Source organism: Phocoena phocoena, chromosome 10, assembly GCF_963924675.1.
Source record: "Phocoena phocoena chromosome 10, mPhoPho1.1, whole genome shotgun sequence".
Classification (NCBI taxonomy): domain Eukaryota; kingdom Metazoa; phylum Chordata; class Mammalia; order Artiodactyla; family Phocoenidae; genus Phocoena; species Phocoena phocoena.
The window spans coordinates 102,799,206-102,815,859 of record NC_089228.1 but is presented as its reverse complement, the minus strand read 5'-3'; the positions used below and the strand labels follow the sequence as shown (position 1 = coordinate 102,815,859).

The following is a 16,654-nucleotide window of genomic DNA, read 5'->3' as shown; positions in this document are numbered from 1 at the left end:
TCATGTAGTACTGTAGTATTTATTGAAAACAATCCACGTATAAGTGGATCCACAGTGTTGTTCAAGGGTCAATTGTAAATATGTATTGCTTTCCTTTCTTCTCTCAGTTTCCTTAAAAGATATAAAGTAATCATCATAACAATGTACTGTTGGGTTTGTAAGATTTATAGATACAATATATATATAATAATTATACCACAAAAAATAGGTAAATAGAACAAACCTATACTGGAGTAAGGTTTTTAATCTCATTGGAATTACGTTAGTACAAATTTGGAGCTAATTCTGGTAAGTTAAGATGTATGTGGTAAGCCCTAGAGCAACCACAAAGGAAATAACTAAAATAGTGGGGAAAAAAATCACTTAGAGATTAAACTGCTACATTAGAAAATATTCACTTGATTCAAAAGAAAACAGTAAAGGAGGGACAAAAGAACAATAAGACATGAGACATACAGAAAAGTAAAATCATAGACATAAATCCAACTATGTCAATAACATTGAATGCGAGTGGATTAAACAAGCTCTAATCAAAAGGTAGAGATTAGAATAGATTTTAAAAAACAAGACCCAACTACATGCTGTCTACAGAGATATACTTGATTTCATAGTAAAAATCATGCAAGCAGCAACCACAGAAAGTGGGAATGACTGTGCTAATGTCAGACAAAACACTACAGAAAAAGAGGGACATTTTGTAATGATAAAAGTGTCAATCCAATAGGATATAATGTTTATAAACATGCGTGAACCTAATAACAAAGAACCAAAATACATGTAGCAAAAACTGACAGAAATGAAAGGGAAAATGGACAATAATAATTGAAGTCTTTAAGACCCCACTTACAATTAGACATCTAATAGACTCTGAAATCATAATAGGACTGAAACAGAACTCTTCATTTGCCCCCAATCCCCACCAATTAAATCTGCTCTAAGTGGCAATTGCATTATATCTGCTCAAGCCAAAATACCTTTAAGTCACCGTCTCTCACACCCCACATCCAATCCATCAGTGAATTCTACAGCTTGTCCTTTCAAAATATATCCAGAATCCAACCACTTTTTCCCACTTTCACCCTGTTCTAAGCCACCACCTCCACTCACCAGGATTACTGAGTTACACTCCTAACTGGATTCCACCTTTCCTCCCCAGGTCCCCGGCTGTCTAGCTCCTTGGAGCAGCCAAGAAAACATTGTAAAATAAATTATGCCATCCTTCAACCCTGCACTTACTCTGTCCAATAAATTTTAAGTGAAATCCAAATCCTACAAACTCCCTTTCCAGCTTTACTTCCTACTCCTGTAATCACTGCACTCTCTCCACACTGGCCTCTTCGCTATCCTTGGCCCGTTATGAGACTGCGTTCATAATGCAATTGCAGTTTTTAAAATGTCATTAATATACGAATACAAGTATAAAAAAGTGAGAAAGGCTAGGTAGCCCTATTATAAAATGTGAATAATAATTATCTACAGGGAGTAGGATTACAGTTTTCATTTTTTCTTACTGCAAAAAGTGCTTCTAATTTATGTATTATTTATGTGTTAATTATGTAATAAAATTATGAAAAGCTGTGTATAAAACCCCTTACACCCAATGTAGCAATTGTATGTAACCACATACAAAATCTGGAACTAAACAAAAAAATCAGAACAAAAGAAACAAACTAAAAAAAAAAACAAAAACCTTGCCTATAGAAATAGCTAGTATTTATCAATACATGCTCCAGGGACTTTCACTCATTATTTCATTTAATTCTTGTAATAATCCGACATGATGGGAACTATTACCCCCACGTTACTGAGGTGTAAAGTGAGGCTCCAAAGGTTAAACACGTGGTGAAGCCCAGGTCTTCCTGACCTGAATGGTCACGTTCTGAACACCACTGGAGTCACTGCCTCATCAGTCACACACAACAGAGCAACACTGACCCTACTGGACACCCAGTAACAAGGAAAGGGCCATCGTGTAGTTACGAAGACATTTACTAAAGCTAGAATTATGTAAAACTTGATAGGCATGGGGCTTCCCTGGTGGCGCAGTGGTTGAGAGTCCGCCTGCCAATGCAGGGGACGCGGGTTCGTGCCCCGGTCCGGGAAGATCCCACATGCCGCGGAGCGGCTGGGCCCGTGAGCCATGGCCGCTGAGCCTGCGCGTCCGGAGCCTGTGCTCCGCAATGGGAGAGGCCACAACAGTGAGAGGCCCGCCTACCGCAAAAAAAAAAAAAAAAAAAAAATTGATAGGCATGTTACGTGGAAAAGCAAACTATCACATTCCATACAGGAGTACAAGAAATATTTCACGTGGAAATAGGCCCCAATAGGCCCATACATGGATTTTGGTTCAGTTTGGGTAATGGAACTCTGGATGGTTTTCGTTTCGTTTTCTTTTGCTCTCTTGTATTTTCCAGATATTCGTGAATGCATTGGAGCTGCTTTAAAACAAAGAACAAAAAACTATTTTCATGGAACAAAGGGAAAAGTTTTTGTTTTGTAATAAAGGAAAAACTCAACCCAGTGTCTTCCCAAGCATCTACAAATCCCGTCTAGATCTAAACTGAGTCAAACCTTACGTGTTACCTAAAAGGTCGTCGACATTCTTTGAATTGACATCTGGGGAGTCTGCGCGGGCCAGTTTTCCTCAAAGGACTTAGGATAGCTGTTTGTTTGTCTGCTAACAAGCCACGCTATAACGAGCCTATGAAGAGCTTGGCGCGATCAAGAACGGGGTAGCTTAGAAGGTCCAAGTTTAATACATCGCTTGGCACGGAAGGAACGTCACGCTAAAGCACCGCACTATTTCGGGAAGGTGCGTCTTGCCGGAAACCACTAATACTTGGAAAACGGTAAGAAAAAGTCCAGTGTGCGAAAATGCGTGCTTGTCCCCCAAACCTTGTCCTCGGGCCGGAGAGTGTGTCCGGCGTCCGGGCGCGGCGGTCCCCGACATCCGTCAGCAGCACCGAGCAACCCTCACGGGTCCGCTCGCAGGCGCGAGGCTGGCTGGGCTCCGAAGGGCGGGGCGGGGCGGGGCTGCAGCTCTCCTCAGCTCCGCCCACCCTTGCACAGGCGCACGCACGCAAGGACGCACGCACGCACGCACGCACGCACGCGCCTCCCTGGGCCGAGAAACGCGCGCTCGCCGAGGCCCCGCCCCTCCAGGGACTTCCGGTGGGCGGGGTCACCCCCAGAGCTAGCTCCAGGCGCGGGATCGACCCAGCGGCAACTACTGCGGCTGCTTTCCGGTGCAAAGGTTCCCGAACTAGGACAGGAAAAAGTAGCGAGGCTGAGAGGATGGGCTTCAAGTTTAAGAATGAAAAGTTGGGCTTAAGTTTGTCGCCTAGTAAACGTTTGCTGAATGATTAAAGTAATAAGTGGATGTTTGCTTTAACTCCGCCTTCAAAGAACCCCGTTTTTCCCAAAACTTCAACGGCAGTATAGTTCGGACTGAGTCCTTGACAAATCCTGTCCTAGTGCACCCTCCGAGAGTAGTACCGAGCGAGAGAAATGTGTTTGCCAGCATCATTTTCTGAAACTTGATTTTTACTATGCTCTTGTTGAAAAACTTGAATGGTTTGTCTAAGTCTAAACTTGAGCCAGTCATAATCAAGCCTGATAATCAAGCCTTCAAGCCTGAACCTTACTTCCTGTGTTCCCCACCTAAACTTCGCCACACTCGGTATGCTTAATGTCCACATGAAAGCTGCTGCAAAGAAACGCGGAGCGGGGGCGGGGGGGGGGCGAGGGAGATCACGTTATGACTGAGGAAAGATTGGTTTATGAGCGTTCCACGAATCAGCAACAAGGAAGAGACTACTGCTTACGGACACAGAGAAAATAAGGAATTTCTGGGTGCCCATCCAGTGCTCTTTCCGTTACCTTTATTCGAAAGGAGTTTGAAAACCAAAGAGCTGTGTGGGTGGGTGCTCAATAAGAGGATGCTAAACCAATGACATTTCTGTGGGAAGCAGCACAGTAAGAAGGAAGAGCACAGACTTGAGAAATTTCAGTTCAAACCGTGTCTTGGCACCTAGGAACTGAGTCATCACAAGCAAGTCACCTTACCTCTGAGTGCCAGTTTGCTAGGCTTCTTTGCCTTAAAGTATATTATTCTACTTTATATCCAAGGTGAGATCTCTTACAGGCTTGCCCTCAATTCCAAGAAGAGATCTGTAATAAGTCTGTTACACTCTATTTTCATTTTAAAATTATTTATTTAAAAATAATGTACTAATTTTCTGTTATTTTAATAACATATTTGAGCTATTCTTAACACAATGACACATGGCCTTGCCTTCGTGGGACAGAGAATATAATCTGTAAATACAAGGCTGCCATATACAAAATACCTTTGAAAAGATATACAGGGATGAGAATCCAGAGGTAGGAACAATTAGTGGAACTCTGAAATCCCAACCTACACACTATTCGTACATAGATAAATATATTGTTGAAAATATAAAGCATTCTTAACATATTTCTGAAAACTATTTCCTTTGAAAGAAGCCTTCTAAGTTATTATACCTGGATTTGATTATTAAGGAGAAAGAGAAATCCTTAAGTAAAACAATATAATTAAGGACCATATAAAGAAATGCAACAATGGGTATGTGTGGGGGGAACCCACAAAAATCAATAAATATCCAGGGATTGATTTAGTGTTCCATGTTAATAAAGTCTATGAGGGGAAAATGCTTAACATTTTAACACATTTGGAATTCCAGCCAACGAGGGACTTACTTTGTAAGAGTACTTGTAACTCTTCCTCTCTGAAAATCAAGAGATATATATAAGAAGCTCAGATATTCCGAACTCAAATTTCTAGGTCAAACCAAAACTCAGTGGATTATAAGAATAAAAGTGATCATCACCCTGCTTTCAGGTTCCAGAGTATGGAGAAAGATATGTCTCTTTTAAGAGACAGAGTATGTAAAAACTTCCATGGTATTGAAAGCTCTCCAAGAGACAGTAAATGTTTTCTCATACGTTTCATTTAATCTCGTTACTGTAAATTCATTATAGAAAAACAAAGTTACAAAGTTATTCGGACCAATTACAGAACCAGCGAAACTAAACAGGAGTAACGGATTCCTGAATCGTTACCCCTGTACTTAGCAAAAGCTGAAACAAAGTTCAAAAGTTTCAAAGAAATGTATTAATAAAAATAGTTCCCTATGTTCTAGGTACAGCCCTAGGTTTCCAGTACTCCTGCCTTTCTACAAAGTTTCCTTTAATGCCGCTTCACATTGACTTATCTAGACAGTAAAAGGCATTTAAAAGCAGTCATCTTGTTTGCCCCAGTTTGAGAATTTTAACCCAACTGTGGGCCCCACAATGTAACCAGTTCTCGGAACCGCGCCCGCAAGGCGGACACCCCCTTTTTCCACCGGGGTCCTAGAACGTAACGTCGGTTCTAACCCAATCAACGCGCGCCATTAAAGCCCCAGCCCTCGCCGCCGCAGCCCCGCCCCGTCGCGGAAGTGCGTCATGACGCTAGTGCGCCCTGTCCCCGGATGCATTTTATATCCGGATTCTCCGAGCAATTCTGAGTTCCACGGTTCCCGACGCTGTCGGCACATGCGCGACGGCCCTGCTCCCGCTTCCTCCTCCTCCAGTGGCTTCCACCGTCCGGGCAACCACCGCCACCGCCGCCCAGGAGTCAGGAAGTTCAAGATGGCCGCCGCAGAGGCTCAGTCGCTGCGGGAACAGCCAGAGTAAGTAGTCTAGGAGCGCGGAAGGCCGGCGCCCGGGGTCGGCCGAGGGGGAACGGGCGGAGAGCTGCCCGGGCGGGCGGGCGGGAAAGTTCGGGCCCTGGGGCCGTGGCCAAACTTTGCCTCCCGCGAGGCGTCGTGGGGCGCGGGCGGGCGGCCTGCGCGCTCCGCTCGCCGGGAGGCCGCGGCTGCTGGGTGGAGGGCGGCCGGGCCTGCCGCGTCGTTGCCCCGGGAGGCGTGGGCGCGAGCGGCCTCTACAGGTCCCGAGCGCGCGGCTCCAGCGGGGGCGCGCCTGCCCGCCTGCAGTCCGCGGGGACGAGCGGGGCTCCCGGCGGCCTCGGTGCTGGCCCCCGAGCAGCAGGGCGGCGCGGGCAAGCCCTGAGACCTTCCCTCCGCAGGCGGTTCCCCCGGTGCTTCTGCTGCCCTTGTCAGTCTTAGGACCTGAAAGCAGGGAGGAGAAGGGGTGCCGGGGCCATGCTCCTTGACCACCCCAGAGCTGTAGTTTGCGGCTGGCGGGGTGCTTTTTCCTGCCACCCTGTACTCTACTCCAGCATCCACCCGATATCTCCCCTCCCCCTCCCCCTCCCCCCCCCCCCCGGCCTATTACTGCAATTTGCCAACTTGCAAACTTGAGACAAAGTAAGATCAAGTCCTCGGTTTTGAGGCCTAGCATTTTTGGCCTGCGTTTATAGTGCTTCTTTGGGAGTACGAGTGGAAGAAGTGGAAATTGTTAGCTACTTCCAAACCCAAGCACTTCATGTCTGTAATTAAGCTAATATAAGGATCGATGCGGTCGAGCGAAAACAGACTTGTACATGCTGCAAGGGTGACCGTTGCTTAACTAAAAGCAGTATCTTGTTTTTCGTGTGTTTGTTAGGAAAACTCAAGAACCTAGAAGAGAATGGATTTTAAAACCGTATTCCTATAGCGACCTTTTTTTTTTGCATCCGCATTATCTGATTTGTTTCCTGACATCTTAGGAAAGAGGTAGATACATTCTCCCAGCAACTTTGGACTGAGAGAGAGGAGAAATCTTTGCCACCAGCCAGCCCATCGCTTCATTGCTGTGCGTCCAGTTCTGGACTGCTCAGTCATTTGTTTTACTCAGCTAGACAGAGATATTTACGAAGTTTTTCATTAAAGGCCTCTGAAAGCTGCTTTATTATCTTCACTTCAATTTGACTTAAAAGAGGGCAAATGGATTCCAAAGTTCTGGGTAGACTTTGCCTCTTTTTGTTTCTCCTCGAGTTCACAGTGAGGCCCAGTTCCAGTCTTCACGACAAGATGGTCCAAACCTTAGGCAACGCGGCTCATTTTTCTAGTAATCTGTTTAAAGTTCTATAGTAAGTCCATTTATTTGATTTCAGGGACAGTTCAGATTCCTTTTGAGGAGTGGCTCAGCCATATTTATTTACATATTCAAATAACACTAGATTTAATAATAATACTTATTTTGGCCCCTGCAGGATGAATGACCCTGAGATAGTCTTTAATTCCACCTCCCCCCTCCTCGACACTTTTTTGCATGGCATGTGTGGTCTGTGTGTGTCCCACTTTCACTTATCTGAAGATGTTTTGCCATAGAAAATGACAGTTTGCTAAGAAAGCAGGTACCCTGTTGGCTGCCCGCAGTGAATGCTAGAATGTAGTGTCTTAATAGTTTTTTTCTGAGGACACACTGAGGAGTTCCCAGTTGCATGGAGTCTATTCCAAGTGGAACATTTAGAAAAGGTAAACGTATAAAATAGTTTAAGCTCCCTGAAGGCCTTTTAGCGGCGTTTACATTTGTCAGTCTCTTTAGCTCAGTCTTTTTCGATGGTTTTAAGCATTTAAATTTTTATATGCACTGACTTACTTGCACTTACCAAGACCAGGTACTGAACAAATCTCACCTCAGTCAGTCCTTCTAACAACCCGATGGAGGTGGATACTGTTATTTCCCCCAGTTTACAGATGAGGCAACAGAAGTATGGAGAAACTAAGTTAGCTTGCCCAAGGTCACACTAAGTGACAGATGCAGGATTGAAACCCAGGCAGTCTAGTTCTAGAGCCCTGCTCCTGACTTTGGTACTGTCTGGTCCCTCGCTATACAGTGTGGCTCCTTTTAAAAATAGCCTTTAACCTTTGAAATCATTTTTATTTATTTCCAGTGTCCTAGAAAGGTCCGTTTTCATGATATGACAGTTCTAACTCTTTGAAACTTAATATCCCACTTGGAAAAGGTGGGGGGCAGAGGAAGGTTCGTTTTAAGACTAGTTGGTCTTTTGAATCCATTTTTATATCTACATAGTCAGAGAAACAGGCTTAATTATTTTCCTTATAAAATGCAGTGGCATTCATTTTGCTCCCCCTTGCCCCCAACTGCAAAGCATGAATTGAGTGCTTCCCGAATAAGATGTTATTAAGAATATTCTTTGAAAAAAATATGTGAAAGAGGAAGTTAAAATACTGCTAGAGGTTGGTAACTGGTCACTATTTTAAAGTTGTTCCATGGCTATTTTCATTGTGCCAGATGCCCCAAGACCCTGGGCTGTTTGAAGGGTGAAACTTGTACAATGTATTTAACCAAACACGTGAATGAATACTGTTGAACACTTCCATACTGTCTGCACTTTGAATTCAGCTTTGTTTCCAAGTGAGATTTGAAGGATGGCACTCAGCTCTCAGTAAGTACTGGTTTATGACAAACCTGTTGTAGACCAGTTTAGTGTAGACATATACCTGCTAAATGTGTAGTGTTAGGTTGCAAGATGTAAATGTTAGAGTATAAATTTATGTATATGGGATTTATATATGTGTGTTTATTGTTAATATGAACCATCCAGGAAGATGACCAGGTTTCTTTACAAGAAGCCTTTTCTTAAAGCTTTAGAAGAACGTTGTTGATAATGAACCTCGATTAACTGACCTAGCACAAGCTCGTGCATTATATGTGATATGTTACGAGTGTCACTTACTCCTTGAGTTCAAGTTTCCCTGATTTACCTAGCCAGACTTCACTCGTTATTTTCTTTGAAATTTGCCTTGAGAGATCAACGGAAGAGGCTGAAGGTCTGCTCTCTGCCTAACCCCAGTATAGGAGAACTCTGGGGTTAGTTATTAAGGTTAACCTAGCTGGCCCTAAGGCACTGGTAGCGTTTCATTAGCAGCCTAGCCATTATTTCTTGAATTACATTCATTAAGTTACAAAGAAAACTGGGGTCACTCAAACTGGGACCCAAAACTGGGAATGACTGTTTAGTAACATTGGGTACCGCTATGTCAGTCTTCATTCTCAGAGGCTTTAGGAACTTGATTTTCTTTTGAAGGAAATTACTTCCTCTGTGGGTAAACTCTTTTTTTTTTTTTTTTTTTTTTTTTGCGGTACGTGGGTCTCTCCCGTTGCGGAGCACAGGCTCTGGACGCGCAGGCTCAGCGGCCGTGGCTCACGGGCCCAGCCGCTCCGAGGCATGTGGGATCTTCCCGGACCGGGGCACGAACCCGTGTCCCCTGCATCGGCAGGCGGACTGTCAACCACTGCGCCACCAGGGAAGCCCCCTGTGGGTAAACGCTTAAGAATTTTGATTTGAAACTCCTTGGAAGACTTGTAAATTATAGGAAGCATTGGAAAAAAGTTAAAAGAGCAGATTTTTCTGCGGGAGGTGGTTAAATTTAAATCGTTTGAGGGTATTGCCGTCAAGAACTAGGCATGGGCACTGTGTGGGGCACTGGGGGTGTAAGTGAGCGAAAGAGGTCACCGTCAGGAGCTGCGAGTGGGTGCAGACAGTGTAAACCAGCTGTAGCCAGTGATACCGTCTCTGTATGTTACTCTATGTAGATCGTTTCTTTGACACAACAAATACTTACTGAGTACCTGCTCTAGCTTAGATCATCTTATGGGCCTCAGGGGTAGAGCATGGAGCTAAACAGATTCAGATCCTGCTCTCAGGGCTTGTGTTACAATAGGGAGAGTGAATAAGAATTCTATTAAGTGGAGGGCAGTTAAGCAGAGAAAGCGCATCTATGTGGGCTAGGGTGGGGTAGCAGTTAAAAGGAACTGGCCCCAGGCCTGGCTGAGGAAGTGTAATTTGAGCAAAGGCCTGAGGTGGGCAAGGGGCAGCAGCGCTGTGTCTGGGGGAAGCGTGCCAGGCCCTTTGGTGGGAGAGCCCCTGCTGTGGGAGGAGAGCAGTGAGGGTGGGAGGGAACAAGGGGTTCAGGGTGGTGGACGGGTTGGGCTGATAGTATAGGACTCATAGAGAGTTTGAGTTTTTGCTCTGAATAAGGTAGGAAACAGTAATCAGTTTTCACTCAGAGTGGTGACATGACCTGACATTTTAAAAGCATCTTTGAGCAAATGCAAGAGCTCTGACTTTGAATGTAATACCAGCCTTCTCACCAGCCTGAGATACATCTGCCCTTAGGCGAGTCCCGTCCACCTCCTTGAATGTGAAGTCTCATCTGTCCTGGGGACATAGCAGAGGCAGTACTTCTTGAGCGCTTTGTGCGACAGTTTAATTTGTATGAACTCATTGCTGCGACTCATTGCTGCGACAAACCTGTGATTTGCCAGTACTGTTATGTCCCCCGTTTTTACAGTGGAGGAAACTGAGGCACAGGGGAGTAGCTTGTCTAAGGTCACATTAGAGGTGTCCCATTGCAGGCGGCATTGGAACAAGGCCGTTTGACTCGAGGATCCTTGCTCCCGCCAGGATTCCTTAAAATAACATTCTTAGTGTCCGTCCACAGCTGCACAGTATCCACAGTGGGGAGCACATTTATCCATTGTCTGAACAATAAGAACAACTTACTTTTGGGGCCCTAGGGTTGTGCTAGGCCTTGCTGTCCTTGATGTCTGTTAGCCAGCACTGTGCTGTCCTTACCGCGTGCCTTGAGGTGGGCACTGCTCCTTTCTCCATCAAGCTTAAACTCACCTAAGGCCACACAACTAGTAAGTAGTGAGACCAGGAACTGAGCCCAGGTAGTCTGGCTCTGGAGACTTTACCACCCAACTCTCCTTTTCCTTGAGGATACTTAGAGGGTCTTCAGATGGTTTGAGTTTGTTTTTTTGCTGTACTGTGCAGCTTGTGGGATTTCAGGTCCCCAACCAGGGGTTGAACCCAGGCCCTTGGCCGTGAGAGCATGGAGTCCTAACCACTGGACCACCAGGGAATTCCCTAGATCAGGGGTCCCCAACTCCCCGGCTGCGGACCGTTACTGGTGCGCCGGTGTGTGGCCTGCTAGGAACCGGGCCGCACAGCAGGAGGTGAGCGAGTGAAGCTTCATCTGCCGCTCCCCATGGCTCCCCGTGGCTCCCCATCGCTCGTGTTTCTGCCTGAACCATCCCCCGCTACCCCGTCCGTGGAAAAACTGTCTTCCATGAAACCGGTCCCTGGTGCCAAAAAGGTTGGGGACCGCTGCCCTACATTGTTTGGGTTTTAGCTTATTGACTAGAATTTTGTACTTCGGACACTGAGATTTTATATACCTGAAAACCCTTCCCGACCTCAAAAAGGTTCTCCGTACCTACTTCTGTATCTTGAATTAGCCTAGTTCTGTTTTTCTCAAGCTTTTCTCTCTGTAGCTCAAGGTTCAGAAAAACCGACACATAGCTCACCTTCTAGACTGTGGGCTGGGAGATTCTAGGGAAGGGAGGTGGTTACCTGTATGAGGTTGTAGTCTATACAAGGATCAAAGTTGAAATGTCTTTGTATCTTCACCCTAAATCTGTGATTTTTTCCCCCCTCCTTGATAAAGCCATGTTGGTTTTTTGTTTTTTAAACACAAAAATTACACTTTCCTTTTCCAAATCTCTGAGAAAATTTGATGATCCCAGAACACTACTTCATCTATCCTGTGTCTTCTTATACCACATTTGAGAGAAGTCAGGCCAGACTAAAACCTGACTCAGCTGAAGACACGGCTTCCTCTGCAGCATTGTTTAATACTTTCTCCTTTCCCACAGTGCGTAGTGCCAGAAATGGACATTGGCAGTCTGGCGCCCCACATTCAAAGTTCGTGCCATGTGGTAGTTGTATGTTCTCCATGTTCTCCACACCCCCTCATTGTTGTGAGCGAGTAACTTCACAAGCATGCTGTGCTGTGTTGTGCTGCTTGCCCCGCCCCTCATCCCCCAAGCGTATCGAAGACTGAGACCTGGCTGGAGGACCATAACAGCAGTATCATTACAGACCATCCATCCAGTAGCTTAACCTTGCAGTTCCTGAGCCTCTGACTGTCTCAGCCGTGTGCTTCCAGAATCCCATACTATATCTTTCCATCTGGAATTGGTCTGCTTGAGATCTTAACCTCCGTTAGACCAGTCTCTTCCACAAGTTTGACGTCCCGGTAACACTGATCTTTTTTCCTGTATCTAAAGTACCCCTTAACCCTTGTGGTTAATTTCTTACTCATTCTTTAGGACAGTGTTACTCACCCTTTTTTTTTTTTTTTTTTTTTTTTGCGGTACGCGGGCCTCTCACTGCTGTGCCCTCTCCCGTTGCGGAGCACAGGCTCCAAACGCACAGGCTCAGCGGCCATGGCTCACGGGCCCAGCCGCTCCGCGGCATGTGGGATCTTCCCGGACCGGGGCACGAACCCGCGTCCCCTGCATCGGCAGGCGGACTCTCAACCACTGCACCACCAGGGAAGCCCAACTTTGAAGTTTTTAACCCTCGGGATGTGTTTACAATATCAACATCAGCCATCAGCCGCCTGTGCACATCGAAGGGACTGCTGCTTTTGGGTGTAGCTCTGTATTGGCTTTAGAGATTTAAATATATATATATTTCTGAATCCAAGTGGAGAAGGAGATGTGTGTCCCAATATATGTCATTACTAATGTTTTACGGAAAAAGAAAATGGGAGGGGAGGTCCTTTGGTGTTGAGTTGTGTGGGAAATGCTGGTTTAAAAACCAGGTTACTTGAGTGACTGTTTAAGGAAGTCAGCATTAACAATTTGTTGCACCTGGTTTGGATTCCCTTCCTTATTCTATTAAGTATAATTATGTTAACCTCCCCCATTATGTATTTCCTGTAATACTTTTGGTATTTGAGTTCAACCATTAGAAACAAATTAAAGTTAAATCACTGTTCAACTCAGTTCTTGCCATATACCTTTGAAATAAAATATTTCAGTGACTAACTTCATGTATCCCATTGAGATGTATTTTATCTTTGCTATTATTTTGTTATGATTCTGAATGCTTGATAAATGATGTGACTTTTAAATGTGTTTGATACATTTATAGGATGGAAGATGCTGATAATTCTGAAAAGAGTGTAAATGAAGAAAATGGAGAAGTATCAGAAGACCAATCTCAAAATAAGCACAGTCGTCACAAAAAAAAGAAGCATAAACACAGAAGTAAACATAAGAAACATAAACATTCTTCAGAAGAAGACAAGGATAAAAAACATAAACATAAGCATAAACATAAGAAACACAAAAGAAAAGAGGTTATTGATGCTTCTGACAAAGAAGGTATGTCTCCAGCAAAAAGAACTAAACTTGATGATTTGGCTTTGCTGGAAGACTTGGAGAAACAGAGGGCTTTGATTAAAGCTGAACTTGATAATGAGTTAATGGAAGGAAAGGTCCAGTCTGGCATGGGGCTCATATTACAAGGTTATGAGTCTGGCTCTGAAGAGGAGGGGGAGATTCATGAAAAGGCACGAAATGGAAATAGGTCTAGTACTAGATCTTCGAGTACGAAGGGGAAACTTGAACTTATGGACAATAAAAATAGTACAAAAAAACGAAGTAAAAGCAGATCCAAAGAACGGACTAGACATAGGTCTGATAAAAAGAAAAGTAAGGGAGGTGTTGAAATAGTTAAAGAGAAGGCGACAAGGAGCAAGTCAAAGGAGAGGAAAAAGTCCAAAAGTCCCTCCAAACGAAGCAAGTCTCAAGATCAGGCAAGAAAGTCCAAGTCTCCTACCCTTAGAAGGCGCTCTCAAGAGAAGATTGGGAAGGCCAGATCTCCTGCCGATGACAAGGTGAAAATTGAAGATAAAAGTAAGTCAAAAGATAGGAAAAAATCCCCAATTATAAATGAAAGTAGAAGTCGTGATCGAGGCAAAAAATCTAGATCCCCAATTGACTTGAGAGGTAAATCCAAAGACAGAAGGTCACGGTCCAAAGAGAGAAAATCGAAACGGTCTGAAACTGATAAAGAGAAGAAGCCAATTAAATCTCCCTCTAAAGATGCTTCCTCTGGGAAAGAAAATAGGTCACCCAGTAGAAGACCTGGTCGTAGTCCCAAAAGAAGAAGTTTGTCTCCGAAACAACGTGATAAGTCAAGAAGAAGTCGATCTCCACTCTTAAATGATAGAAGGTCTAAGCAAAGCAAGTCACCTTCTCGAACTCTGTCTCCTGGTAGGAGAGCCAAGAGCCGATCCTTGGAAAGAAAACGCAGGGAGCCTGAACGGAGACGCCTTTCTTCGCCAAGGTAACTTGACTGCAAAGCTGTATTGCAGCAGATTTCAGAGGAGAAACTAGAACTTGTGGACAATAAAAATGAGATGGTAATGAGTTTTATAGTGTTATGTATAACCCTGTCCACTAACTATATTAATGTTTGCACTTTCTTGTCAGTATCTTGACTCTAGGTGATTTTTAATTTTATTGACATTTTTAAAGTTCTTAATTTAGTATTTGATGTGCAGAATCACTCCTTTAAATCCAAGTAATTTGGCTGATGAGTCTATGTATGCCCATTTTATTTATTTATTTTTTTTTTATGTATGCCCATTTTATGGGAAAGGAGATTGTATAGTTCCAGAGTAGGGATTGTTCTTTGAACAGTATGGGCTGACAATTTAAAAAATGGAGGTATCAGTTTAAGGATTGTGATCTGTCCATTCTTTTGAATTGACATGATTTTGAATTCTGACAATATGACTGGAACTACAGTTGTCTTTTTTGGTCCCCAAAATATAATTAAATTAAAACTGGAAGTTTTTTTCTGTTACTAATTCATATACTTGTAATCTCATTGAAAAAAATAAATAGTACCTCTTAAGTTTAGGAAGAATAGTGTAAGACGTGATTTTATTTCTTATCAATAATAATGAAAATGTTTCATATACATCTGGTCCATCAGTTCTTTTCTCATAAGTTCTCGTGATTGTCTCTCATGAAGTGGAGTGATCCTCATACTTAATTTTTTTTGTCATCATTTTTTTTTTTTCACACCTTTATTGGAGTATAATTGCTTTACAATGTTGTGTTAGTTTCTGGTGTACAACAGATTGCATCAACTATATGTACACATATATCCCCATATCCCCTCCCTCTTGAGCCTCCCTTCCACCCTCCCTATCCCACCCTTCTAGGTGGTCACAGAGCACCGAGCTGATCTCCCTGTGCTATGTGGCTGCTTCCCACTAGCTATCTATTTTACGTTTGGTAGTGTATATATGTCCACGCCACTCTCTCGCTTTGTCCCAGCTTGCCCTTCCCCTTCCCTGAGTCCTCAGGTCCGTTCTCCACATCTGCGTCTTTATTCCTGTCCTGCCACTAGGTTCATCAGTACCGCTTTTTTAGTTTCCATATATAGTTGTTAGCATACGGTATTCATTTTTCTCTTTCTGACTTAATACAGAGTGAAGTAAGTCATACTTAATTTATAAATGAGAAAATAGATTGAGAGGTTATCTAACTTACCTAGGGTCATAGAACTGATGAGTAAAGGCACAGAAGGGATTTTGGCGGAGAGGGGAGGGTGTTGTTTAGATTAGTCCAAAAGCTACTTTAGAAACTGATTTTTTAATGTCTTTATATTCAGTAATTAGACATGAGAAATTACCAACCAAGTTTCCCTTAAAAGAATGTCGGCTTATACCATGCAAAGATAACTCTGAATTCCTGGCCATCTACTGTTGCATGTTAATGTTTCCTGTGTATGGGTATAAATCTGAACTGGCCTTGAAGTTTAAATAAATCATCCTATGTTTTGAGAAGCTTCAAGAATGCTATTTTCAAAGTGCTGTATCTTAAGAGATCCTGTTGACTCTGCTAAGCAGTGTAATGAAATGGCTCTGCCTGCAGCTCTGTGGAGACAGTGTTGCTGGTGTTATCTGACGTTCTTAAGGTCCTGTTCTCTTTCTGTTGCTTTCAGTTTGAAAAGGAAATTCTGAGGAGGAGTTTATCAAGGACTAGAGTTGAATATTTGAAACAAATTTTTATTTTTAGTTGCAGAAGAGATACATGCTAATTTAAGAGAAATTTAAATCGTGCTGGAAGCCTGTAAATTCACTTTTTCCATCCCTCCTCTGCTGCCACTCCAAAGAAGACTGTCTCTTTCTAGCCCCTTTACTATGCACATACAATTGTATGTATGCGTTTTTTCTTAAAAATAGGTTTCATACTATTTATGTTAACAGTGATTTTTTTTTTCATGAAACACTTCTGTGACAATACATAAGGATCGTTTTTAATTCTTCATATATCAATAATAGCAACATGGTATTTCACAGTGTAGAGGTACCATAATATATTTAACCATTCCCTTGTTGAAACTGATGAAAGTTGAGGTTGGTTCCAGTTTTTCATGATTGTTTGCAAAGACATCCATTGGTTCTGTGTTAAGTTTCTTTTAGAATAGATTCATAGAAGTAGAATTGCAGTCTGAGATTATGTACATTTACATTTTAGAAAGTTAACTGCCACATTTCCTTCCAGATAAGTTATACCAGTATTTACTTTGATGACTAGGTGGACTGTCCTTTTCCCTAAACTCTTACCTGTATTTCCTCTTCTGAGGTTAATGTTGACTTTTAAGGGGGGTTTTATTCTTAATTGATACGTTAAAAATAAGGCTCTTAATTGCAAAAATTTAAAAAGAAAACAGTATTCAAACCAAGGGAATGGAATATTATTACTCACTTGGGCAAGTTTTTTTTGTTTATCTGAAATTAAAATCAGTGGCTTTAACGATATGAATAATCTTTAATAATGCTTCAAA

At 43.2% G+C, this 16,654-nt stretch overlaps 1 protein-coding gene across 1 annotated transcript in view; it reads left to right on the top strand.

Annotated features, from left to right (window-relative positions):
• The first annotated feature begins 5,673 nt into the window (after window positions 1-5,673).
• PRP4K (pre-mRNA processing factor kinase PRP4K) overlaps window positions 5,674-16,654 on the top strand; it is a 37,751-nt gene continuing 26,770 nt past the window's right edge. Inside the window, exons 1-2 of the mRNA XM_065885360.1 lie at window positions 5,674-5,714; window positions 12,938-14,137. Of these exons, the coding sequence (XP_065741432.1) occupies window positions 5,674-5,714; window positions 12,938-14,137 (1,241 nt within the window). The remainder of the gene's footprint in view (window positions 5,715-12,937; window positions 14,138-16,654) is intronic.